The 25,657-nt window shown below is 43.8% G+C and overlaps 1 protein-coding gene across 1 annotated transcript in view; it reads left to right on the top strand.

The window, feature by feature from the left end:
* T265_02097 (hypothetical protein) overlaps nt 1-25,657 on the top strand; it is a gene marked incomplete at both ends in the record, with an annotated part of 59,774 nt that overhangs the window by 19,481 nt on the left and 14,636 nt on the right. Inside the window, 16 exons of the mRNA XM_009166256.1 lie at nt 1,041-1,136; nt 1,605-2,048; nt 2,134-2,272; nt 2,997-3,214; nt 4,480-4,600; nt 4,643-4,780; nt 5,729-5,839; nt 5,930-6,131; nt 6,233-6,547; nt 8,893-9,383; nt 10,437-10,499; nt 14,140-14,388; nt 16,226-16,461; nt 19,089-19,323; nt 21,410-21,585; nt 23,478-23,682. Of these exons, the coding sequence (XP_009164520.1) occupies nt 1,041-1,136; nt 1,605-2,048; nt 2,134-2,272; nt 2,997-3,214; nt 4,480-4,600; nt 4,643-4,780; nt 5,729-5,839; nt 5,930-6,131; nt 6,233-6,547; nt 8,893-9,383; nt 10,437-10,499; nt 14,140-14,388; nt 16,226-16,461; nt 19,089-19,323; nt 21,410-21,585; nt 23,478-23,682 (3,439 nt within the window). The remainder of the gene's footprint in view (nt 1-1,040; nt 1,137-1,604; nt 2,049-2,133; nt 2,273-2,996; nt 3,215-4,479; nt 4,601-4,642; nt 4,781-5,728; nt 5,840-5,929; nt 6,132-6,232; nt 6,548-8,892; nt 9,384-10,436; nt 10,500-14,139; nt 14,389-16,225; nt 16,462-19,088; nt 19,324-21,409; nt 21,586-23,477; nt 23,683-25,657) is intronic.

Raw genomic sequence — 25,657 nt, 5'->3', positions numbered from 1 at the left:
TGGCTTGGCGACGTGCTGCGTATGCCAATCGACCGACTTCCTCGAAGGGCTCTTTTCGCCCAACCATGTGAAGGGTGGAAGAGAGCCAGAGGCGGTGAAAGAATGACTTGGCAGCGAAGTGTGAAAGCCATTACCAGCAAACTCAGCTGCGGTGGTAATTGCGGTCTTCCTGGATGGGGACCCCGAGACGGGCCACATCAATGGCTGGAGACATTGTCAGACATGGCCCAGTCGCGCCCTCAATGGCGCTCGTGCATCCAAGCTATTGCCTTCAATGCATAGCTGCTTTTCCAACCCCCCTCCACTTGACAGCCCACTGACAGTGCTGGATTTATGCACCAACTTACCAGCTCGCGCCTGCAATGCGCAGCTACCTACCCCCTCCCACAAATCATCGGTGAACGAAACTGCGGCAGCTGCAACCATTGTACGACGAGTACGCGGTTATTACAGCTAACAGTGATGATGATGATGATGACTCGTGTCACGTGTCGGATGTTCGGAGATCAAAGCCTGGCACCGCTTTGAGTGGATTCACCAGAATAAGTGAAAATTCTCGATGCTGAACTTCGTAACTGGCGTCTGCCGTAAGACGAAAGGGTACATCCTAGCTGCTCTAAATGTGTGACTTAAGCGAATTACGGGCAGAGTCTGTTCCAATTTCAGTCATGTTAATATGAAATAGATTGAACTGCGCATGGTCAGAGACCGGCCAACCATTAGTGTGATCTGTGTATTTGCGGTTACTGGGGGTCCTGGCAACTTGAAGATTTCCTATGCAGGATGCGAGGATGAATTTCGAAAGAATCACAACATGCGCAACCGCCAAGCTTGCTGGCATGGTGGGAGGTTCATCAACCTTACAAGCCTTGTAGAAGCGTTCGTTGTTAGCATGGTCAGTTAGATCGTGAGCCCGGGGCTGACTGTCGTAGTCTAAAAATTGTAGTCAAGCTCTACGTGCATTGCATTTTGACAAGCGTAATGTTTCACTACCTCTTCTACGTTTCCACTCCAGATTTACTTCATTTCTATGGTTACAGGGAAGAAATTGGTGACAGGCTATCCTGCATGTTTTTCATTCCAAGAGTCCCAATGCTCCTCACCTACCAAGAAATTTTGGATGACTTGTGTTCATGGTAAGTTGTAAGGTGGTAGAATGATGCAAATGCAACTTTTCTATTACTCCTTTGAGTTAAGTAATTTGTTAGACTCTTCACAATAGCCCCTCACCTCATGACCCAGATACTTCATCGACTGATCCTCATAGCTACTGACCGATTCGAAGCGATGTCTGGTGTTCACTGCTGATCATCCTTATCCAGTCCATGTCTTACAGCCTTCAGCCTGGTTTAACTAGATGCTGTCTTCATCCTAGTTGTGGTTCACGAAATACGTTCTATGGTTTCCCACTTTGAGCTACGAACAATCCACTCCTAGTGATTGTATCATAAAAACTAATTGGAATTTTCGGTATGTGCTGTGCACATGTTTCTCACAATTTCTTGCTTGATCATCTGTTATTCCACCTCGAATGTTGTGAACTCAGTCCGTGCTGAAAAGCCAAGGTGCACTGTGCATAACCCATTTTCCGTTCCTGTCTTCAGGCGTTCCTTCGACTCATCCGATTCTACTACTTTACCGGAATCCTTTCTTCGCAGAGGATTGTGTGCCTGGCTATCCGCCCTCACACACTCCAGCAGATCAGTTCGTCGTTTGGCCTTGACCTCGGAACTTGGTGATGCGGACGCTGTTGCTGGCCACCCTACTGTTGCCCGTCTTTGGAACATGTCCAGTCTTGTAAAGGATCTCTCATCAGCTCTGCCAGCTGCTGACGGAAATCATGATCGAGACAGCGCTTCCGAACCCGCCATTCCAATCAACCGTTTAGACAGTCTCGAAACCCCGGGTCAAGTCATTCGCAGCAATTCCTTGCTACTTGGAGATTTGATTTCCGCACTACTTGAAGGGCTTACACGTGATATAGACGAACGAATGCGATTGCTGTATGCACAGTGGTTGGGCAATTTGGGAGCCATTGATCCCGGAAGGTAACATTACGCTTGAGCCTTGTGGATTGAATGCATCACCTGAACACAAGACGCCGCTCCTAATCCGTTCCATTTTTCTTTATAGGATATGCCTCTCTATGTGTGTTACTTCTTCCATGACGGGGTCTACTCAAATGACTCATGTGAACGACCCATCTTTTTCGTTCTTTATGCTGTGTGAATTGGCGAAAATTTATCTCCGTGCGGCTAGTCCAAAGCAACTGGTAAGCGTTTTCTCTTATTGTGCTTTATTGATTGGTCTTCGTGAGTAGAATAGGCAATTCTGACTTAGTATCCACTCCTTTTGCATCGTATGTTTCATTCTCTAGGGCTTCACGAACCACGTGACAAAGGGAATTATTGCTTTTGAAGTCCACGCAATCTAAACAAGGCAGTTTGGAACTTATTTCGATAAATTCACTTTTTCTTTAAATTTTGGGTTTTATTTAGCAGACTGAAACCCATTGGTAAATTCAGGACACAAGTTAGCGAACATGAATCTTTTCGAACATTACAGGCGAGTGAGACAACATTAAATTGGAGTCTTTGGTTAACATCGTAAAAACTTTTACGTCACTATCAATTTGCCTGTGTGACCGGGGGTCACATGATCGGACGATGTACCTCTTAATTCGCGTGAAAAAGCCTTATGATGGTATACATTCTGAATGCAACTGCCTAACCTGTGACAAAAAGCTGATATTGATAAAATCTCCGTAGACAGGCAAGCGCTGGTACAGCATTCTCTAAACGACTTCAGAATTAAGCGCGTGACTTGAATCAGCCAAGTGAACCACCGATGCACTTTTAGTTGACTTCAGGGTTGTTCAGGGCAAAGCAAACAATGGGACAATTTTGCCTGTTCATTATACCCAGCCTGGTTAATAGGGGTGCTTGGGCAGTACTTCAGTTATCGTTGTCTATGTCATTTTTCCTTTTCTCTACGAGGATTCCACTGCCTTGGCCATTCAAGAACTTCTGAAACTGTTCCGAATACCCGAGGGAGGAAAACCCACAGGGGCCGGTTTATCGTCAGCCGAAGTTGCTGATACAACCAATAAGGTGACAGAAGATGTTGCAGCGATGCCCTTTGTCTCTGGAACTGATCTGTGGAAGCTGTTCCCAGATCATTTGTGTGACTTATTCGCCCCGTTGACCACATCACGGTGAGTATAACAGATGAAGCTGTGTTTTGCATCGATCTGTCTTGTCGTATGTGTCCAAGTTAACTGGTGTCTGCTAAAGACAGCATTTAATTGCGCTACATGAGGATCCGAATTCTTGCTGGTTGATTGGGTTTTCACAGCTTAGTTAAGCATTACTCATCTATCTTAATTCACCCACTCCTAACTCTACTGTTGTAGTCTCATAGCTACGACTTTTGTTTTCCCTTCACCTAGAGCATCTCTTCCCTCCAAACTAAAAATTAGATACGTGACAAAGCCGATCGTAACTGAGACAGCTACTCAATGCATGTGTTATCTGTCTTCTAAATAAGTTTTCGTCGTAAAGGAAACTACTCATAAGGTTGCTGAAAACTCTTCGACAGCCCACGATCGGTTTCATTCTTCTTGGGGCTCATCGGGTAGGCGCAGCCCAAATTGATTTGCAAATGAGTGTATTTTTCGAAAGTTTTCGTCGTATTTCCCATGGCAGTCGTTTTCACAACCATTCTAGTGTATGCTCTGGGTGTTACCGAACCCTCCCTGTCTTCGAAAGCACTCGCACCTATTTCTTAGGGATATTATTTAGTTGCAGTTTCATTCAGAAATGTTGGAGGAAATCAAGGCAACCACTGTTACCAACCACTGTTACACCAGTTATAAACACACTTACACGTATCCAGTCACTTCACTCCATGGATAGTGTGTTCATCTAGCCCAACAAGCTACCGCGGTACATTTTTAGTTAAACTGCTTGTCCTGAATGAGTACTGCTCACTGCATTTCACTTTACCGATATAGAACGAAATGAATTTAATGTAGCGATTGAAAATCACAGCGTTTCTCAATTTGATTGTGCTTTCCCGCCTGACTGTCGAAGTGAAATGTTTTCCGCTGGGTTATCAGAATATTTTCTCACCACAGTGATTTTTTTTACTGCGACAGAAATAACTTGTTAAGCCTGTGGCCTTAAATATGCCCTAGAGGTTCATGATGATGATCTTTGACAAGCGTGGATCAGCTTTACTTTTGTACTTCATAGTATAGGTTCAGCTCAGGATGAACTCCAGATGTCAGATTTCAAAATCTTCCGACTCTACGGACTAATTTTTGCAGCGTCACTTGAATTTCATTACATTTACCTTCTTGGTACCAGTATATTTGTTATCTCCTAATACCGTTTGAACTCACTCCCGTCAAAATCAAAGTATCTTCTTGTCATCTCTCCCTTCTTCATGGATTATTTCGTTATTGGGCTCCTGCCCTAGGTATGCCGTTGAAGCGTTTACAGATTGGTCAACGATTCGGTCACCACTGATTACCAGTTGTACCGACGATCTCAGTTTTGAGTCTTGGATTCGTCTCTGGGCCGGTTCGTTGTGTGCGAATGTAAGTTGCCCTATTCCGTTTTGACTTACCGTTCCACGGTAGATCCGTTCGCCACATACATCGGACCTTTTCCAATTTTGTGAGCCTGTGGTCAAAACGGATGCCGGTTTCGCTCGTCTTGCGTTGGAGCATGCATCCTTACAGATTTTGTTGGAGAACAATCAAGATGGCATTGATCAGGTGAGTTAAGTAAAGTAATTTCCATATTGCACACAATACATGGAGTCTGATAAATTCAATTACGATTGCCTGTGATAAGATACAGTGAAGACAACATAGAGGCAACACCTGTGCCGGGGAAACAACCGATCAATGCATGTGACGGAGTCAAACCCAGTGACTGCCAGTTTGTTCGTGTCCAGCTGGATTCATTGGCCAAAACTAGAAAATACGGCTGGTCAGGCTAAAGTTAGTGGTCCCGTTCTGGAACCACAACGTTGGCGGTGGCACTGCCTTTCAGGCCACTCATGGAGTGCCCTTGTTTTAAACTCAAGGCTACCAGGCACTATAAAAGCAGTCACAATGAAGTTTCGCTACCCGGACTTAGACAAGTTTATCCTTCACCTTTCATCACCTATGCTCAGCTGAGCCACACGACACATGGACCATTTGGCCATTCAACAACCAATGGTTTATCACGCATCTTGTTACTTTTTGCCTGTCAGACCGTTTGAGTCAACCGAAGCTGTCCAGATAATTAATGACTAGGGCGAATGTAGTGAACAAGGTTTGCTATATGATAGTCCAGAAGATTAACCACGAAGAAAGCTTTGTTTGCAACCCGAGTTCAGCCATTGAATTGATCCCATCTCTCAATCAATACTGATCTATGTTTCGGCATAATCTCCTTTTTTGTTTGTCGTCTGTTGATTTATTACTGTGGCAGCTTGAGAAATAACAACATGAAAATACTTTTCCGCTCTGTGAATTCTGTCATGCTTACTGTCTTGAGGCTCTGCAGTACAACCTAGATGTTTTGCCCGAACTTTTTCGTCAGGTTGATAACCGAATAAGCTACCTGTACACCTTGGAATAGTCGAATAATTTCATTTTAATGCTGTTTTCCTGGTTTACAATTGGTCATACGAGATTTCCCTTACCATCATCACTCTTTACCGTGTTGAATAGATCCGTTCTGAAATACTCACCGTTCTCACCGAGGTTGATTCGGCTATGGATTCAGGGACAAGTGATCCGTCTTCGCTTAATGACGTCCTACTGACCACGACAATGTCCGAGGTAAGTGAGCTTATTGGTACTCTTGACTCGCTTTCTATGTCACTTATGCTTTCGTTTTACTCTCTACTACCCTGTCCATACCGCTTTCAGATGCGTTCTTGTGATCAAGGATGTCGTGATGCTACTCACTGGCAGCCGTGGTTCCCTTTGGCCGCTCAAACAGTATTTGGACTGCTAGATCATCTTGGTCGTTGGTATAGGGAACAAGAGAAGGCATTACGGCCTCAAAAACAAACCACACTTTCCACCAACAATAGTTCCAAATCAACATCTAAAACAGTCTCTACAGAAGGTATGTTGAACTTTCCATATCTGTGTCTTTGTAAACTCATCCAAATGTATTTTAACTAGTCACCGTTACGTTTCTCACTGTTTTCTTTCTGCTCTTTACAGCCGTTAAACGAGTAGGTGATTTTCTACAAACTATTCCGCATCTGTTACAAGCTAAGGCGAGCCTCAAATGTGGCGGATTGGCGCGTGCGCTACTTCACTGGGAATTAGCTTACGACGAAGACGAACTTGCCAACAAGTCAGCGTTCAACACGGGTGCCGCACTCATGAACTCCTTGTCGGATCGTTTTATGCCTGGTCCTGGATCCAAAGACCTCAATCAACGGACTTCCCGAAACTCTCTAGTCTTGGGCTCTACGGGGCTGGCTGCTATTGCAGGTCTGCTGGACACCTACACCTTGTTACGCGACACAGACGGTAGGCGACGTGTGCTTTACTTGATTACTTATTGAATGAACGATTACCATTAATGCGTTTCTCTGTGCCAGTCAACTATTAACCATAGTTTGGTGCTACTGTTCATTGCCATGACAGCAAAGTAGGACCAAATGTTAGTAACAAACTTCTGTGTCTTCGCCTATCGACTGTATTTCTTCGAGCATGCACCAGCATCAAAGACCTACGTTTAGCAGCGCAACTGCGAACCAGCTGTGGCCTACTATGTGTTTCAACCTCCATGAATCGGCAAATCTCCATCAGATGTCAGCTAAGCATTCGGTGCTGGAAGGCAGTGCCACATGTGTGCAAATTAATTTAAGTATCATTAATATACGTGCATGTTTCTTTGCCTGACGTCGGCTGTTTCGAAATTGTCTCTGTTATAAGCTCTCACTACCGATACTGTCTCCTAATGTAAGCACAGTTATACGCAGAACACATTAAAGGGGACTGCAAAGTTCTAAATTCTCCGTCACTTCTGGCAGGTAGCTTGGCCGGCTATATATCTCCCTTCTCGAACTCGTCAGTCTTCAGAGGACTTATCAGGGTGTCTCTTTGCCCTGAGGGTTTTCTAAACAGAATTGAATTTATCTCAACAATGTGTAGTTTAGTGACCCAGACAAGTTTTTTTTAATATTACGCGGACCTGTGGAGGTCGGGTGTCTCTATACCTGTCCTTGCAGAGCACCATTCAGTTCGGACTCGCCTGTTTAATGGGTCTAAATTATTTATGACGGTACCCTGCGGAAGCTGATAAGATGAGTATCCGATCGCCGTCTGTCACGGACCCGGTCGGCTTTTGTTTGGCTTATGGAGGTAGACTATGACTTCCGATGCGAGCGGTATCGGTAGCTCCCACATAGTTATGTGTATTTCTTATAAATAGGACAAGGCCCTTTCCTTCACTTCTTTTATGGGATAACAAAAGTTGCAGTCATGTTGCGAGGATATGCATATTGGAAATACAAGACTTGGTTTCAGACGTCCGTTCATCATACGTTTTAAGCAATGGCTTATTTGCGCCTCACTTTTCCTGCATTTTTTCTTGTCTTGCTATTGTAGAGTCCGTAAATTGTAAGAATATCATTTTTTAACCCGTGTAGACCTTTCTACCTACTTTTGCGCTGAAGTATTTGAAATGAAAGAAGAGCGGAACTGTAGGAAGTGCTCTCGGCCACACACCGCGCCTTGCATAAATAACGAGTGAACTAACATACAGATGAAGAGAGATTCAAATTCTAACGGATGGCAATATGATGTAAAGCCGTGGTCAACCAAACCAGGGTGGGTGAAATGTCTTACATAAGTGCTTTTGTGAGCAAAGGCCTACCATAAACTGCCTATTTGACAAAACCTTAAGGTGAATCTCACACAGGAAAGTTGAAGAATTGTCGACCTGGTGGCCATAGTTGACAAGGTGTTTGGCGGCAGAAAATGTGGGATTCTAGCCAAATGTAGAATAATGGGTATCGAATTGCCTCAAACAGCTCACGGTGAACATGTTTTAACCGCGCCTTAAACCTAATGTTATATCTTCCAATATTGTTGTTGCCATTTGTGCAGTCAATTTAAAGAGGATGGTTATCGTGACAGATTGTGCTTCAGAATGTCATGTTGTTGCGGTGCCTGTTTCTTGCTCACTCTGATAACATTGACAAAACAAGTAGAGTGAAAAGAAAGCGCTGACCTTGAGTTTCGATGTGAAGAAACTTCACGCAATTCCACACAACCGGTATTTTATCCCTTGCATGGACCACAGACCATTATTGGCTATCTTCGGCTCAGGCTGCTAATCACCTCCATCGCTGGGCTACTATAATGTTAGGTTACGACTTTGGCACAACTTGAAATCCGCCTTCATCGTTTTGCCATGTTGACTCACTGTCATGTCTGGTATCTCAAAAACAGTAATTACACTAATTCCAACCGATGGTGGAATCCACCTTTCTCATGAGCCGTTCATCTTCCTGTATATACCCATGTGATTGCTTTGGAATGTACGCATGACTCTCTGCTGTAGAATGTAACGGAATATTTCCCACATCAACGTTAACATTGAACCTAGTGTTGTTGCGGTGGTTCGCCGGTTTCTCCACCTTTCCACCTACTCAAGTTATGTTACCTCTTCGGTACTCCGTTCTGCTGAGTGTTCACTCCCTGTGGGTTTTGGGACTCGCTTTAAATGTTGTAGAGCATATTTGTATTTTCCCAGCTGTTTTTGTCCAAATCAACAGGTTTCCGACATTGCGCTGAACATATCCATCACTGTTTCTTCCAAGTTTTACGGCATTTCTATTCAGTCTTTGGTGTTTTGTCCACTTCAGGTCTTGCAGGTGTGCTTGCCGTGAGTCAGCTAGCTCCGGTAGCTCAGGCGCTCAGTTGGGCGAAATCCAACTCTTCAGATGAAATGCACATTCCTTTCACCCATTCAGAACGCTTCTCTGCTCTGCGGGCATTAGAGTTGGAGAACGAAGAACAGTTGGATATGGCTGCGGCAGCGTATGAACACAATCTGGCGAGCTCCGAATTAGAGTCATCACATTTGAGATCCGATTCAACATCGGCATCTGTAGATTCAACGGAGCTAAGACGGCTTATGCTATACGGAGGTCTCTTTCGGTGTGAACTTTCCGATCCGGCCAGATTACATGGTTTGGTGGAACGTGCTGGGGGTCTTATTTCTCGAGCAGACGCAAACTGTCCGGGGATCTCAGTTCATCACTCAGCTCGATGGAGGCAACGTCTGAATGCTTATCGTGCGGAAGCCGCTTGGCGACTCTGTGACTGGGGTACACTGCAGGAGACCACAAATTTGGTTAGTCAAGAGTAGAACGTCACTGGGGAATAAGTCATAGTTTTACCGTTTCATCTTCATTTTTCATCATTTTGCTTCTTCACGGCAACAGTTCAGTCTGCGCATGGTCATTTGACTTAAAAATGGCGACCAAGAGATCACCGTGAGAACCTACACATGTCTTGGGAATCACTCCCTTTTGGGCTCCATCTGTTCGCGGTATGACACCTATCAGGATGTTCTTTCTTTGAATTTTCTGTTGGAACACCATAGTAATCAATAATACCAATAACTGAGTTCTTGAACCTTCCTTGACATGTTGAATTAGAAATACATTGGAAGTGCATTAATTGACTTTCAAAGTATTCAAACGAGATCGTTTGTATTCTAACGACCATTGAACGGTTAATATCCAGACATTGTTATGTTCGCATCGTGTTCTTTGATGAGTCTATGCCAAATAGACATGATCCTCCGGATAACCTAATACCGCCATTGTGTTGGGGACACTATTACGAGAACGTCAATCCACCTTTCAGCTCAGGACACGTTTCTTGTCGTTAAAAATGTCGGCATTGTCGGCATTGCAAACATAAAGTGGGGGTTTCAGCTCATTGACTGGCAATACACACCCTAAAATCTCCATGTTTTTTGCGTATTATTTCCGCTTAAACTGGAGGAATCCAACTTTCCTATGCTTTTACTTCGCCTTTTGTTTGTCGTGGCCAGGCAAAACCCTGTTTCCTTTGTATAGCTGCTTATTTGACTGCGGCAAATCCCTTTGCCAGAAAAATCTTATGAAAGAACTTCTCATTACTTTGTAAGTCACCAAGATGCCTAGTCGTATCCACTTTATTTTAGTGAAAACCAATTAGTCATACAAGCAGAAGGTTCAGATGATTAGGTGCTCCATGTTTCTTAGCCGGATTCTTGCATTTTAAATAGCCAGAAGAATACAGCATTCACAATAGAACATATTTCTGGGGAGAACTTGCCAAATTTTATGGCGTATTACTCTTTCTGTCTGCCACTTCATGAGGAGTTCTTGACATTTCCTTACTTGTCATTTTTCAGGATCCTCAAGGCTCCTCTTGGTCTGTTGACCTTGGTAGACTGTTTCTGGCAATCAACAATAAGGTAAGTCTATATTTGACAGAAATTTAAACTAACTTATTTTGACTGTTCCTAAAAATATGATTATCACAGGAAAAGCGATGCGATGAGATTTCGCTTCTCCGCCAGGTAGCCACTTGTATCTCACATTTATTTATCCACAATCTACCCACGCGGTTGTGGTCAGTTCACGTCTTGACGATTAGTTTCTCTATTACCTTACTCCATGATCGAACAACTCCTGGTGAATAGTTCGTGTACTAACTAAAATATCACGGTTGTCTGATCAGCCGGAATTCCGTGCTTGCTCTGTGATTATCCAGTCACATTCTACCCACTTGCGTGGCCATAATCTGTGGCAGAATTTCATTAGTGAGATAAACACACTCATCTTCGCCTATCTGGTGAGCCCCAACAAGGGCGAAACCGGTCGCGCGTTGTTGAAGAGTTTTCAGCAACCTTACGTGTAGGCCCTATCTGGTAGCCCCAACAAGGGCGAAACCGGTCGCGCGTTGTTGAAGAGTTTTCAGCAACCTTACGTGTAGGCATGACGCTCTGGTTGGATGACTACTTTTTAACCATCATGTGGCGGAAACATTGTAGTTTGACGAGAAGAGTTTATCACGACTCAATAACCATTTACTAGTCATGTTCACTAATAAAATGATTGCAATTTGCCATTCCATTGTCCAAAGATGCAACCCAAACTAACATGGCCCTGTATCCAATAGTACTACTCCAGAAGACTGTTCTCGACTGCGCAGAGAACTTCCTTATAATTTAGAATTCGGTTTACTCTCAACTACGAGCAGCATAATAGCAATGTCCCCTGTCGTTGAATCTCACACTGGCTGCTCGATTTCTGAGCAGTTGCTGTCACAGCAATCCATGACCGCAGGAAGCGTCCCATGGGGTTGACTAGATTGATAACTTAGTGTGGAATATACTGAACAGGAGCAACCCAAGAATGTGGTGTTACAGCACGGGAGTCTTGATCGTCAGACGGAATCCATATTGGTATTTGTTGGTTCTCTGGTTGGAGGCCTCCGAAGGAGACACATACATGTCCCACCCGCGCACATTGGTTCTATGACTTCAAGTTCCTTCCCACATTCAAATCAGCCTTGTCTCAATTGGATCGTTGCTAGCTGATATTTTTGGTTGCTTTCCTCTTCCATCCATATCGTAATTTCGGTGAAAAAATCCGATAGGTCAACTCGCTGCCCAGCAAAAAAGTGCGCCTTTCAGCTAAATAACCTTACTGGCCCGATCACTTTTACTGCTAGTCGCTATGCTGCCACCCTCAAGACGATTATTAGCGAGCGCAATCCTGCAGCCGGACCAACTGGCCGTAAACTGATAATTCTATATAGGCTTGAGCAAACTGGCAATAATTCAGCCCCCATAGTTCGTCAGGTGGCATATCAGTTAGGCACTGAACGTAAACGATTATCATTACTTCAGCTGATGGGCTCCACAATACTGAATTAGCTGAGACCGCCTGGTTCGTTCTAGCCGGCTGCATAGTGAATTTGGTCAAGACAATCTGTGATTACTCAGTGATGCAGATCCAATGGCTTTTTTACAGCCGCTTTGCTCAATTTATCGGTGGCACGTTGGTTATTCAACTTACTTCCTATTGTTTTGGTTTGCTGGAACAGTTTTTGAGTTTTTCATTAAATAATAATAATAATAATAATAATAATAATAATAATCGTCCAGCTGTAGCAGCTAGGCACCGGCCTAGCTGCCATACCACACGAAGGAGGCACGAGGGCTGAGATACTGCCAGGTTGCCCAAGCCTAGACAGGGGAAGTCGTGTGGCAGAGGTCGGGTTCGAACCACGGACCTTCCGGTCAGTAAATTCGCGCTCTAACCACTTGGTCCATCTCGCCCCCTCACTTANATAACTTAGTGTGGAATATACTCCTTGCAACTGAGCCACCTGCTGAACAGGAGCAACCCAAGAATGTGGTGTTACAGCACGGGAGTCTTGATCGTCAGACGGAATCCATATTGGTATTTGTTGGTTCTCTGGTTGGAGGCCTCCGAAGGAGACACATACATGTCCCACCCGCGCACATTGGTTCTATGACTTCAAGTTCCTTCCCACATTCAAATCAGCCTTGTCTCAATTGGATCGTTGCTAGCTGATATTTTTGGTTGCTTTCCTCTTCCATCCATATCGTAATTTCGGTGAAAAAATCCGATAGGTCAACTCGCTGCCCAGCAAAAAAGTGCGCCTTTCAGCTAAATAACCTTACTGGCCCGATCACTTTTACTGCTAGTCGCTATGCTGCCACCCTCAAGACGATTATTAGCGAGCGCAATCCTGCAGCCGGACCAACTGGCCGTAAACTGATAATTCTATATAGGCTTGAGCAAACTGGCAATAATTCAGCCCCCATAGTTCGTCAGGTGGCATATCAGTTAGGCACTGAACGTAAACGATTATCATTACTTCAGCTGATGGGCTCCACAATACTGAATTAGCTGAGACCGCCTGGTTCGTTCTAGCCGGCTGCATAGTGAATTTGGTCAAGACAATCTGTGATTACTCAGTGATGCAGATCCAATGGCTTTTTTACAGCCGCTTTGCTCAATTTATCGGTGGCACGTTGGTTATTCAACTTACTTCCTATTGTTTTGGTTTGCTGGAACAGTTTTTGAGTTTTTCATTAAATAATAATAATAATAATAATAATAATAATAATAATAATAATAATAATAATAATAATAATAATAATAATAATAATAATAATAATAATAATAATAATAATAATAATAATAATAATAATAATAATAATAATAATAATAATAATAATAATAATAATAATAATAATAATAATAATAATAATAATAATAATAATAATAATAATAATAATAATAATAATAATAATAATAATCGTCCAGCTGTAGCAGCTAGGCACCGGCCTAGCTGCCATACCACACGAAGGAGGCACGAGGGCTGAGATACTGCCAGGTTGCCCAAGCCTAGACAGGGGAAGTCGAGTGGCAGAGGTCGGGTTCGAACCACGGACCTTCCGGTCAGTAAATTCGCGCTCTAACCACTTGGTCCATCTCGCCCCCTCATTTAAATGATGGCATATCTAAGCACGTACAAAGCGCCGAATGATCTGATTTTTTTGAACTTACAGACTCCGAGCATTGCAATGAGTGTTACGCGCGTAAAAAGCTCACTTCGGCGTCTCATAGAAACGGAAACAGCCCGAAATGCAAGATATGTCCCAAACTGAAAAAATTCCCCACACCCGACTCATACACTAACGATCCTGTCTGAATTGGTATCCAAAGGTATTAATAAACGTCGGAAGTTAAAATCTGCTTATCTCTCTTAAATTAACAACCTAGAGAAATCGATAAGTGAGCAAAAAGAATTAAGGTTGTTCATCCAGACTCCCTCATTCTCACACTGTATTTTGACTGACTCCTTTGACAGAATGTCCCGTGATTGAGTAAGATATCCTTGTGAATTGAGGAGGGGATATGATATGAGTAACGTCCATTTTTCCATCTCAGGACGACTGCAGTGTCAACATAGTTCCTTAGGCTTCTGGTTGCGATGACTGCTCTGACGTAAGATAATTGTTGCTCGAATATACCATGCCCCCTGTGCCTAAGTTGCGTGCTCTATTTGTTTAGGATTCGACTGAATTCTCATGTATGCTGTCGAAACTTCGCCTGAATCAGATGAACGAACTCAGTGCTGCCGCTCTCGAGGGCCCTGGAGGATATGCACGTGCATACGAAACCATTGCTAGGCTAAGTTCGTTGTCTGATGTGGAGTTGTTGTCTTCCTTAGGTGAGCGCCTTCGACTCGTACTCAGTGGTGATTCTGTTCGGAACGGAGCATCTGCTCTGGCTTATCGGAAGTCGGATGGGGACATCCAGGTTAGTTCGCTATTTATTATGCGATGCGTGTGAAGTGATTTTTGTGTGTGGATGATCGGTCCGAGAACCTGAGTTGGTTATAGCCTGACCAAAGAATCCTATGATTCGGTCCATGTCTGACGGTTCTGTTTCATGATGCACCAAAGTGATAAACACGTCCAAACCCAAATGACCCTTCAAAATTTCATCTTTATTGCTTTAACCAAGTTGGATGATAGGTAGATACCGAAAGGATGTCAACGAAACAGGTTGGTTTATTTTGAAGTCAATGTAATGTGACTACCTTTGAATGTGCTATAACTGCGGTGAAGTCTTCGTGTAAATATCCCGTAATTCATACACATACACTTCTTTGTCCATATTAACTCTTGTTTCGTGATCATCCTGGGAACTGCTGATTGTGTGCACCAGCTTCAGTGGAGACAACACACTAGGTGTTAGCAATACTTCTAGTCCCACAATCTCCTTTCCCCGAGAGAAGTCTCCTTCGTCTAGAGGATATTTTTGATGCTAAGCAGTATTCTCCATCATCGTTTCACTTAGTAAACGAAGTCACACAGAATGTGGCAGAACACACCCTCTAGTTCTCTTAGTGACCAGTTTACATTCTAAGACGAAACACCATAATAGATTTGTCCTGTGCCACTCACCTGACTTTTCCAGTTGACCGTAATTTTTAACGGACGATGTCGCAGGCACTGTTGATAGGCCCTCAGTATTCGCACAATGGAATTGAATTTCCGAAAGTTATGACGTATCCCTGATGAACTAAAGCTATCGGGCAATTAACTTGAGATACCAGTACAAACTTTTAAACCCCGTTTAGGCATCCCGGGATCTCATCGATGCTCGGAAATCATCCCACAGGACTTTTCAGCCAGAGGCATGGTTGTTTCAGTGGTCAATGAAATTTGGTGAGCTGTAAAAATGTGAACGTAGATTGCGACGGTTTTTGGACTGAGCACATACGCAACAAAATGCAACATTTCGGTGTAGAACGTTTTACTCCATTTGTAAAAGTTTTGCAGCTGAGAGCATTGTGCGAATGATCGGCTCCCTGTTGATATGCTGTCTCGGCTCCTCACAGGCCCCTTCCTCATTGAACTGGTTCTGGATTGGCCGATAATTTAGCCAAGTTTCATTTATCACCGTCACACTACTGAGTGGAAGTACTGCAGGTTACAAATGGTGTGGTGTAATGGATTATGACTAACTATTTATCAAATTCGTCCTAAGTGTTGTTGCTGTTATGTAAGGACGAATTTCCGCGGCTTGCTGTACATCCTTGTGCTTCCTACTTGAGCTTAGCTAGATGATACAGCGTTTGTTGTTGGCAGTAACGTAGGTAACTGGGTCTGGCAGTCACATCGAGATTTGCCACATTACACTGTACACGTCTCCTATGGGTGCGCAACTATGTCAGACGAAACTGGATATTGCGAAGGATGTTTACAAACGGTGTTCGTAATTCATTCATGATCAGTCGGTCTCGACAACTACTAGCCTTTAGCCGCTGATACTTTATTTGGTACATGAGTTCCATGAGACCTCAGCTACTTAATGTCCAGTAACTTAGGACAAGTGGTGAGTGATTCACCGAATTGTTAGTTATGAAGTTCGACCCTAATGAGACCTATGCTTAGGCACATTGTTCAGCCAGCAATATATAATCATGTTGGAAGTTACTTTTCGCACCAAGGCTAACATTTTCTCTACACATTCGCACAAAATGCAAAGTTTCATTACACCTAATCTGTTAATTTTGTCAATCCTAGACCACTGTGTAAATTTCTTTCCCGTGTCTCTGCTCCTCCCAATTTACGTACTTTTAATGCAGACTCAAGTAGAGTCGGTCCTCACTCTCCTGGATACGCGCCTCAAAATTTGTCAACCAACGTTTCACACATTGGAACCTTGTCTTGCTCTACACCACACATCGTTGCACTTGCTATGGATGGAACTCCGTTCCTTGGCTGTCGCCTCACCAAACGATCAGCTGATCGCCACACTGCTCGACCGTGTGCGTCTGGCTCTGGGTCAGAACTGGTTACAGAGAGCCAAACTTACTCGGAAGTAGGTTTTTGATCGTTGCGTCCTGTTAGTAGAATAATCGTAATTTCAGTAGTGATTGTCATCTGTGACCCGCGATACAGCAACTCATTTTTCGCCGCACCTGTCCACTTCTGCTGTGGTACTTCAGAGGGGTTTGATTGTGTAGTTGCTTCCCTGTGCAAGGGCAACCGCAGGAAACCAAGTGATTCATTCTGTGAGGTGTTTTCTCTTGGGCGATAACTCTTGACCATAGGACCTGTCGATAGGGCACACGTCAGAGTAACCAAACTACCCCCAAGTACAGAGCGACAATTCTGGAGGGTTGTGTGAACATGTCTAAATCTCTAATAGCGATCAGTGCATTAGTCATGAACCTGCTTCCCATAGTGAGGTGACCAAGTGGAGAAGTTTACTTTCTAAAGAATTGAATCGTTGATAACGTTAAACACCCTGCTCCGCTTGCGATTCGTCACTTATCGTGTCCATTGATTGTTTCTACGTATGGATTTCCTATCCAATTTAATGATCATATTTGTCATGTTCGTACAGTATATAGTTTTATGTTAATCTCTTGAAAAACAGTTCGTTATTGCCGCGTTAACTTTTGCCTACTGGGCATAACAATATTCAAACTCTGTTATATTTCCCCTATGCTTGGTGACAAGTCTGTAACGCAGCTTTGTTTGCCTCAATTAGTGTCAGAGATTTCCTCCTGTGAACATTCACACCTCTTCAACACCAGCACTTATTGAGTGTTCAGCCCTTCCTGAAAGCGAGAAAAAACTTCCGTGGATTCGGTAATCGTGACTTTCGCTGCAGATCCTTCTGACTGCACTCCGCTCAAAGGCATGAGACTGAAGGGCACTTGAAATGTGGATGGTAATGGCTGTGGGATACCGCATTTGAAGGCCAGCAGCCTTTTTAGATTGTTACAAAGAAAGTATAGGATAATGTCATCAAATATGAATAATCTGTGTTGGTTCTAGCTGCCACTACTGAATGTTAGAATTGCAAGTGACAGTTCCAGATTCTGCCATATGAGTGCAGCGGTAATAGCACACTGATTGCAAACGCGTGTCTTAGGGATTGTTTCCCGATTGGTTTGGCGCAATTTAAGTTATGACGGTGTTTAGTTACATGTCTGTTCAATTGACTCTGTAACTTCCGCCCCATACGTTACCGACGTATGGGCATAGGTGTTATCCTCTCTGCTGCAATGAGATGCTTGATGTGTGTGACCTAGCAAGAGGCGACTGATTCCGAATATTGGGTTACTGGTACACAGTGTGTTGGGCCACATATCTGATTGGTCTGGAGAGACCTTCAGTGGAGCCGTGTAAACTGTGTAGAAACATCCCAGAAATCCAGGAACTTGGCCTACCTTCCTGTTGAAACGAGTGGATCCCGCCAATCTGGGGATTCGCACTGAGCACTATTTTTTTCTATTGGGATAAAGATGTTCGACTTTGTCGCAGTATAGGCAGAAAAACTCCATCATGTATATCATATTTGTTGTAGTTCAAGTGCCCAAGTCACAATTTTAGGATGATAGTGGTGGGAGGCCTCTCATCTACCGTTAACCAGTGTATCATTTTGGAACGCTTAAGGAGGGGTTACCCGAATATCACGTTTTTGGTAATGACGCCTTGATGTCGAATTAGAAGCTCTCTTCGGCCTCAAATTATCTATGCCGTTTCGTGGAGACTTGTATCGAAGTCTTTCATCGAGCTTATGTCCCAATGTAGTTTAGTTATACACTTCTCATCAGAATTCTTAATTTCCGTTGCTCGATGGGCGGAATAGCATCTGTATGGTTTCATCTCTGCCTGTTTCGGGGCGGTCTTTTCTTCAATTCTCTCTCTCTTCATCAATTCTCCAATACTCTTCAGCACGGGCGATATCGTAACCAGATGGTTGTCGATTAGAGATGGAACCGGGCAATCTCTTCTATAATTATCTTGGAAATCGCACTGTCTTTGTTGTGACTAGTTGGGCAGTTTCTTTCTTGGGTCGGTTTTGTTTTGGAGTTGCATTTCGCATTAGCAACCCCTGCAGCAACAAACTATGAAGTCAGAAGTCTAGGATGTCAGATACAGATTGACTTACGTGTCTTTTAGCCTTATAGGTATCTTGGATTTCGTTTATTTACGTCAATGAGTAAGACGTGAGTATTTTATTGCAAGGCACATGGCGACTTTTACCAAGCTTGACGAAACACATTTAGAATATTTCCAAAACCAGTGGTACGTTGGTATCGTTCAGTGTTGTTTATTAGCTTTGTAACGTTGGTGTTTTTCTATATTTCGTATACGCTATTGGGTTCTTGGCCTTTTTAGGTTTTGACTGAATCTGAAGAAAGGCATTCATGAAGCCTTAGGAGGTGGAAATGGCCTATTCAGGGAGGGAAAGTCTAATAGAAAAGTGATGCCTAACATGCTCTTTCTTCGAAGGGGTGGCTTTTCGATTCAGATAACTAAATCAGGCCGAATGGTGCAAGAATTTCGAATGCTGTCGAAACGAGCAACAGGTTGTCTGCTGGTCACTTCCCTGTATTTTGTAAGCCTTTTTTGTGCCTTTTCATGGACCTTCCACAGTAGCAACCCTTGCTCATGCTCACTTATTTCTGTCATCGCTTTAATTCTATTCAGATCCGGTCAATTTATGGCTGCTTACACATGTGTTTTACGTGCCGAAGCCTTTGGGATTCCTCAGGCACTTATTGAACGTGCAAAGCTGTTGTGGCAAACAGACAAAAGAGAAGCTGCCCAGGCTTGTTTGGACAAAGGGATACCAGAACTCTACGGGACTTTCCCGAGCGAGCCGCATTCAAGCGTCACTTCCATAACAAAGAACCCACTAATCTCAAAAAAGTCACTCCAAGAGGTCAGTAGGTATTTTGTTAGTTACTGTTTATGTTCGCTCTCTATCGATGTTTGCATCACCAATCAAGAAAACTTATATCAGAGTATTTCCTTGCACGAACTTCACGTTTGAATCGATGAATCAATACTGAATCAACCACTCTGGGTCTATGTGACCGGACACTTGAATAGCAAAGTTCAACTCTAAATATTATCTCGAATAGGTGTCTGAAAATCCATAATCCCAAAAATCGTATTTCCATATTCAAAGTAGCTGAGAACAGAATTGCAACCTTCATTGAGTTTAAGATGTACTAGTTCTGTAGACTTACCATCAGACAAGATGAACCGTCCATTGAGTAGATAAAGAACAGACGTAGAAGTCGAGCTGGGGAACATCAGAGCTTCTTGGCATCAACGCTTGCAAGGTACTTGCTGTCACAGAGTTGCTTTAGGTCATCTTTCTTTTCAAAGTACTTTTTGTTTCGCAGGATGGCTCCATTGTAGACGTGGTTTAGGCACCTAATTTCGAGTCTAATAGGCATTGATAAAGCTTTAACCTATAGCCACCGTCCAACTCTCTGAATCCACGACCAGAGGTTAGTCGGTCGTTTGGCTTCTGTGACTCTATGTCTGTGGATCACGAAGTATACCTACCGGAAATCTGCTCAGCCCTGGCAACCACACTCACTATTAGCTAGTAGCTCGACGCAAACAAGCGACTGATCAGTCTGTTCTTCAGCGTTTGCACCGTCCCATTCACCCGGTCCCCTACGCACTTCGACCTAAACGTTCGCTGACCCCTATGTCCTTAGATGTCCGCTCGCCTGACCTATGTCAAATCAACTGCCTATGTTTCTATGTTACCGAAACAACAAGCTTTAGCACTGGCTTCTTTGTAACAGCAGTCATACGTTTCGGCGTTTTCGGCTACACGCTACTATATTTTGTAGCTCATCAGTGGAGAACACTGCCGCATTCGAACGCCAGCCCACCGTGTTCAGTAGTGAATCCAAACTACCTCACTACGTCTTTCAATAGGCGAGGTCTGTTTATGTCTACCGAACATTTCACCAACAACTGGAATGTTACAATCACTGTTGTTTTAAGCACCGTTTCCGAATCTTGCAGCAGCGACGATTGAGATGTTCTCTGAATGTCGCACGATTTCGGTAATCTCTCCCCCCCCCGCTCCCCAGGCCGCAGCTGGTTCGTCGGATAGCTCGGTTGGGGACTCCGTTTGATCCCATGGATAAAGTTTCCCGGACTTAATCCGGGAGAACGACCAGAACCAACCGTTCCGTTGATCTGTCTGGACTTTTCAAACCACCTAGGTGACCGTCGCCTAGTGGATTAAACATCCACTCACATTCACTTTTTAAAATTTATTTAGCGGTTGCATCTTAGTTCCCACTCTCTACAACTCCTGTATTGACACCGGGTACTATAGAGCACACTTTGTCCCAGAGAGTTTGGTAGACGAGATCGATGCCTGAACATCGAGGGCTACAATTGTTTTTGATATTTTTCTCCATTGATCTTGTCAGAACGGTATATCATTCGGTTTCAGGTGTCGTGTTCTTAAGACTACCATGTAGATAGTTTTTTTTACATGCTAGAGAGAACTGCCGAACGATCTAATCTTGCTGTGCAAGTGAGAACTCAATTGAGCAACTTATCTGGCCGAGTAAATTATGGTGGTTTGGTCGTGTCCCAAACATCCCCGGCCATCGTTGGGTGAGCACAGTGCAGTTTTTTCTACTTACTTCGGATTTCGCAAACAAAGAGGTAGAAATATCAATTCAACAAATGAGCATGAAGGGGATAATCAAGGACTTGGATACTATCAGCGCTCCTCGCCCTACCCACGCGGTTCTCAGAAGAAGACCTCTAAAAGAAGGCCGCCAACCGATTTTATTGAAGACCCTGCAGCTGTGTTGTATACTCAGGCGTTACAAGATGTAGGCATCTTTAAAGTGAAGCATGGGTGTATAGCACTGGTGTCGGTGTTAATGATGACTATAGTGCTCACCGCTAGAAGGAATAATAATGCTGGAGAAATACTACCCTACTTTCGATTAAACATACGCTTCACCGTTTTCCTTCAGGCAATGCTCTTACGTGCTCGTTATTGTGAGGAAACAAATCGTTTTGATTTCGAGGCCACACAACGCATGTACGAGGAGGTTTGCACGCTTAACGAAGGTTGTGAGGAGGCACATTTCCGTTTGGCCCGCTACGTAGATCAGGCATGTTCCCTGGCTACGGTGGCCAAGCAACACGAGTGAGTTGCGTTATTTTTTTTCCAATATTTGGACTGGCCAGCTGATATACAACAACCATCCTGAACAGGGGCTACTCACAGTACTAATCCGAGTGTGTTTGGTTGAGGGTAGCTTGTCGTCTGATTGGAGGCACATCGAGTGACTATCAATAACACAGGATGCGTTTTTTACAGTGGGATAGATTTACGGTCGTTGGCTACCACTAAAACACGTACTCGGTTGTAAATATGCGTACAGCTTCGGGCCTCAAGGTTCCTCTATACGCATGTGAATGTGCCCCCAACATATCGATCTTAGTCACACTGTTGTCTGCTTTCACTTGAACTATCAGCGTGTCTCATTGCACCGTTGTCGGATTTGGTGAAACAGCGTGGCTGTCTGCCGAGTGACTTCTGCCAATTGGGAGCCAGATGATATCGTGTTTGTGTCATTAAAATCGTCAGCCTTATCTGAACACTGTATTTTGACAGCTCATGATAGTTTTCTCCATTCCTTCATTCCTTCCATCCGTAACCTGGAGGATGAAACAGCGACCTCAAATGATACCTTAGTTCAACGTTTCGCGTCCAACTTTGGTGTTTTTTTACTTAGTCCAGCTGGCATCACATTACGTGCCGGTGCCTGCTGATATTCTGAACTGTAGCTTTCAGCCAACCCGACTTCAAGCACATTTTATTCAATCCACCTTTGTCTCTATTAGAAAGCCAGATTAGGCAACAGGCTAGCCTCGCGTCTCTCCCGGAGGAGATTCTTATCAAGTTATCATTAAGCAGTAGTCGACAAAGGCACTCAACCAGACGACCACCCTGGAACCGAGCTGCCTTTCTGCACGGAATATTTCGACGTGCACTCTCCACTCAGACAAGTTTAGTGGTGTCTACTCTAGCTCATTTAGCATTTATGAAGAATACAGATAAAATCATGTTTCGATGTCTCCAATCACTCCGACAGCAAATGTTGTTGATATTGCAAGAAATCTGATGATTTTCTGCCAAAATAGTCGTAAAAGGCCGGGGGAAACAGAACTGTCCTGATCCTTGGTAGTCTCATACTCACTGGCAATTCCTAAGTTCTTCCTGAAGCTTTCGTTAAAATCACGGCCAAAATTAGGAACGTTCCAGTGACCCGAAAAGGTGCTGGAAGACAAAGCCTCACGAGTCCACCATATTCTTTTCTAGTGGAAATATCACGTCTCCAAATAGCCGAATTTCCTTGACGTAATGTTCCTTAGTATTTATTCCGCCACATAAAATTGTGCTTGGATGAGTTCAGGTTGCTACGATGGTGATACAGTATGATATTATGTGTTCGCAGCACCCATCGCACTCTGGTCAAGCGTTTAACCAATCCATTTCACCTCATATCCGTTTTGTCAAATAGTCTTATCATGACTTAGTCCTCTACCCGGACTTAAACTAGTGCTTGTACACGTGTCATCACAGGATATAACCGATGATGAAAAAACTAATCGCTCAGCTGTAGCGCCTTTTCAGTGCCTAGTGATCATGACACTCGAGCCCGAGGGCTGAGGTACTTTGAGGTTCCTGATTCCCCTTCGAACTTTACGTTTTCGTTTGGAGTTCACCCAAGTAAATATCCATGTTTTTCCTTCATGTCAGTTGTAGTCAAACCACGGTGTTCCTAGCTACTGCTTTACTGTGCTACGCCTGTGTCCGTTTCTATTTTGGATGACTCTGTAATGAAAAAAAGTAGGTGATTAGAAAGAACATGATACCGGTCTATCGTAAACAGCTTAATTATACAGTCTGCTTAGCGAATGACAGCACTAATGGTGGGCATCATAATGAATATGGTAGCTAAATCGAAACGACTCGGCATGCATGAAATATGAATTGAATAACTTCATCCACCTTTGGTGATCTTTTTTCAGCACGTTGCTTAAAGCAGCATTGACGCACTACGGTTTGGCTTTGAGCTACGGCAGTCAGTTTATCTATCAGTCAATGCCGCGACTGTTATCTTTGTGGTTGGATTACGGCAGTGATTGTGCACGTCATACTGGTGCGCCAGTTTCCACAAAATCGAATGAATCTCGGGTTCCAACCGATCAGCGAACGTTTCAAGAAGTGCAAGAGGTTAGTTTTTGCGGTTTTCTTATGCATTTCTCCCGTTTGTTGTATTAAACTCCAACTACGCTCTTATTTTTCATCTTGTTTTTGTTGCATTTGCACTCCTTTTCACACTTTCACTTTGTGCCAAACAGTTTGACTTTTATTATAACCGCAGTCTTTTGCAGTGCTTTTGTGAGCAGACGTTTTCGATAACTCAACTTTCGTGTGTTGGTTTGTAGGTAGTCAGAGAACTTTAAAGTTTCAAATCATACATCAACCTGTGAGTGCAGCTAGTCTTTGCCGGAAGAATAATGAGCTGCTTGCTGCTTGTTGAGAATCAATAGCAGTGAAACTCTATAGGGATTCGGACTCACGACATTGCAGATAGTAGTTAAACACTATACCATCGGTAAATGCGGTGTTCAACCATTACAACAAATAATTCGTAGCACTCTCGAGATTCCTAGGATAGGCACTTACTGGTAACCAACAAAATGATGAAAACAGTTGTGCATTGCTTCCGAGTCGCTGAAACTAGGTTGACGTGCAGAATAGGTCATGACTTAGTCAGGTTAGCCTAATGTTTGAAGCACGTTTTCAATTCCTCGCGACGAGTGCGTAAAATCTGGGATCGGGAACATGTGATTAAATAACCTTTTCTAGGTTTACTTCTTGAACCCTTCTTCCCGACGATCCCTGTACGATTTTTAATCCCCTATCACTAGTCTTCCTTCGTACCCAATGCGCTTTTATTACTTGAAACCAGACGTCATAGAGCACAACTATAGTTCCTTTTTAATGCCATGAATTTATCGATCACGTGATTACTGTACCAAAAGATCAGTTCGCTTTTTACACTATAGCCAAAAAGGCTCGCAGGCGGTTCACTGTTATTATTCGCAGGGAGGTGGGTTGCACGTTCCCGTGCAAGTTCAACGTGGATTCTGCTTTTTCATTGAAGATATATAAACTTTGTATGCCATGCGATGTGTACTTTCACATTATGTCCACTGAAACGTAGAACAACATATCCGTCCTCAATCGGTCTTCTGAACTCTGGTTCGGAGAGTTTAGGGATGAGCAGCTCGGTGGACTTCTGGTAACGGCGGATCTTACGAAGAGTGACGGTCTCAAGCCTGTAGCGATGGAGTTTCTTCACACCACCGGTGGCTTGTTCACTTTTGCGCGTGGCCTTGGTCGCGAGTTTCTTCCTCGGGGCCTTCCCGCCAATACTCTTGCGGCAGTCTGCTTGGTGCATGCTATCTCTGTCGTGCCGCCTAATTGCATCTTTGCAGCCGAAGCAATATCGTAGCAAGCTGACTGTCACGTATGATCCAAAGCAAATTTACCCATTTGCTTCGCTCTCAGTGAAGATTGTATTGGTTTGTCTTCCGAATAATGGTACGAACCACACTCGAATATCAGGTTACCTTGTCTAGTTCTGTCGCATTCAATCGACAGGGCCTGGTTGCCTCTGTTGCATCTGTTTGTGAGCACTCGTGCGCTGAAACGCGGGGTTAGTGCATTCATTAGCTGTTGGCTTTCAGTACTGTTTAATATCTAGGTACGATGTGATCTCAACTGGTAAAGTTCGGTTAGTTAGCACAACTGGAAAGCCTGGGCTGGAACGATATATGGAGGCTCGTGATTGGCACGCTTTGCTATCTGTCCATAACTTAGAGAAGTAGGTTCTCTGGTGGGATCAGGTCTCAGCTGGTATTCTATGAAGCAGTCATATCGGTAAGTTTCGATATCTTTGTTCGTATTCGCGTATGAACGTTTTTTTACCCTCATATCCATATGAATGTTTGGTGCGTTTTTTCTCCACTAGTGTATGTAGAAATACTTCGTTCGCAGCTCTGTCCCAGACCAAAGTGACAGATGGTTCCCGTAAGGCTACCGTTCTCCAAACTTCGAGACACACTCTTGTAGTTATTGCGCTTTCTGTACCCTGGAATCTAGGAGAGCCTGTCTTCCCCCCCCCCCCCCCCGACCGCCC

This window comes from Opisthorchis viverrini (assembly GCF_000715545.1).
Source record: "Opisthorchis viverrini unplaced genomic scaffold opera_v5_24, whole genome shotgun sequence".
Taxonomy (NCBI): Eukaryota; Metazoa; Platyhelminthes; class Trematoda; order Opisthorchiida; family Opisthorchiidae; genus Opisthorchis; species Opisthorchis viverrini.
Note: the sequence above shows the minus strand (reverse complement) of the source record. Positions and strands in the feature narration are given on the sequence as shown.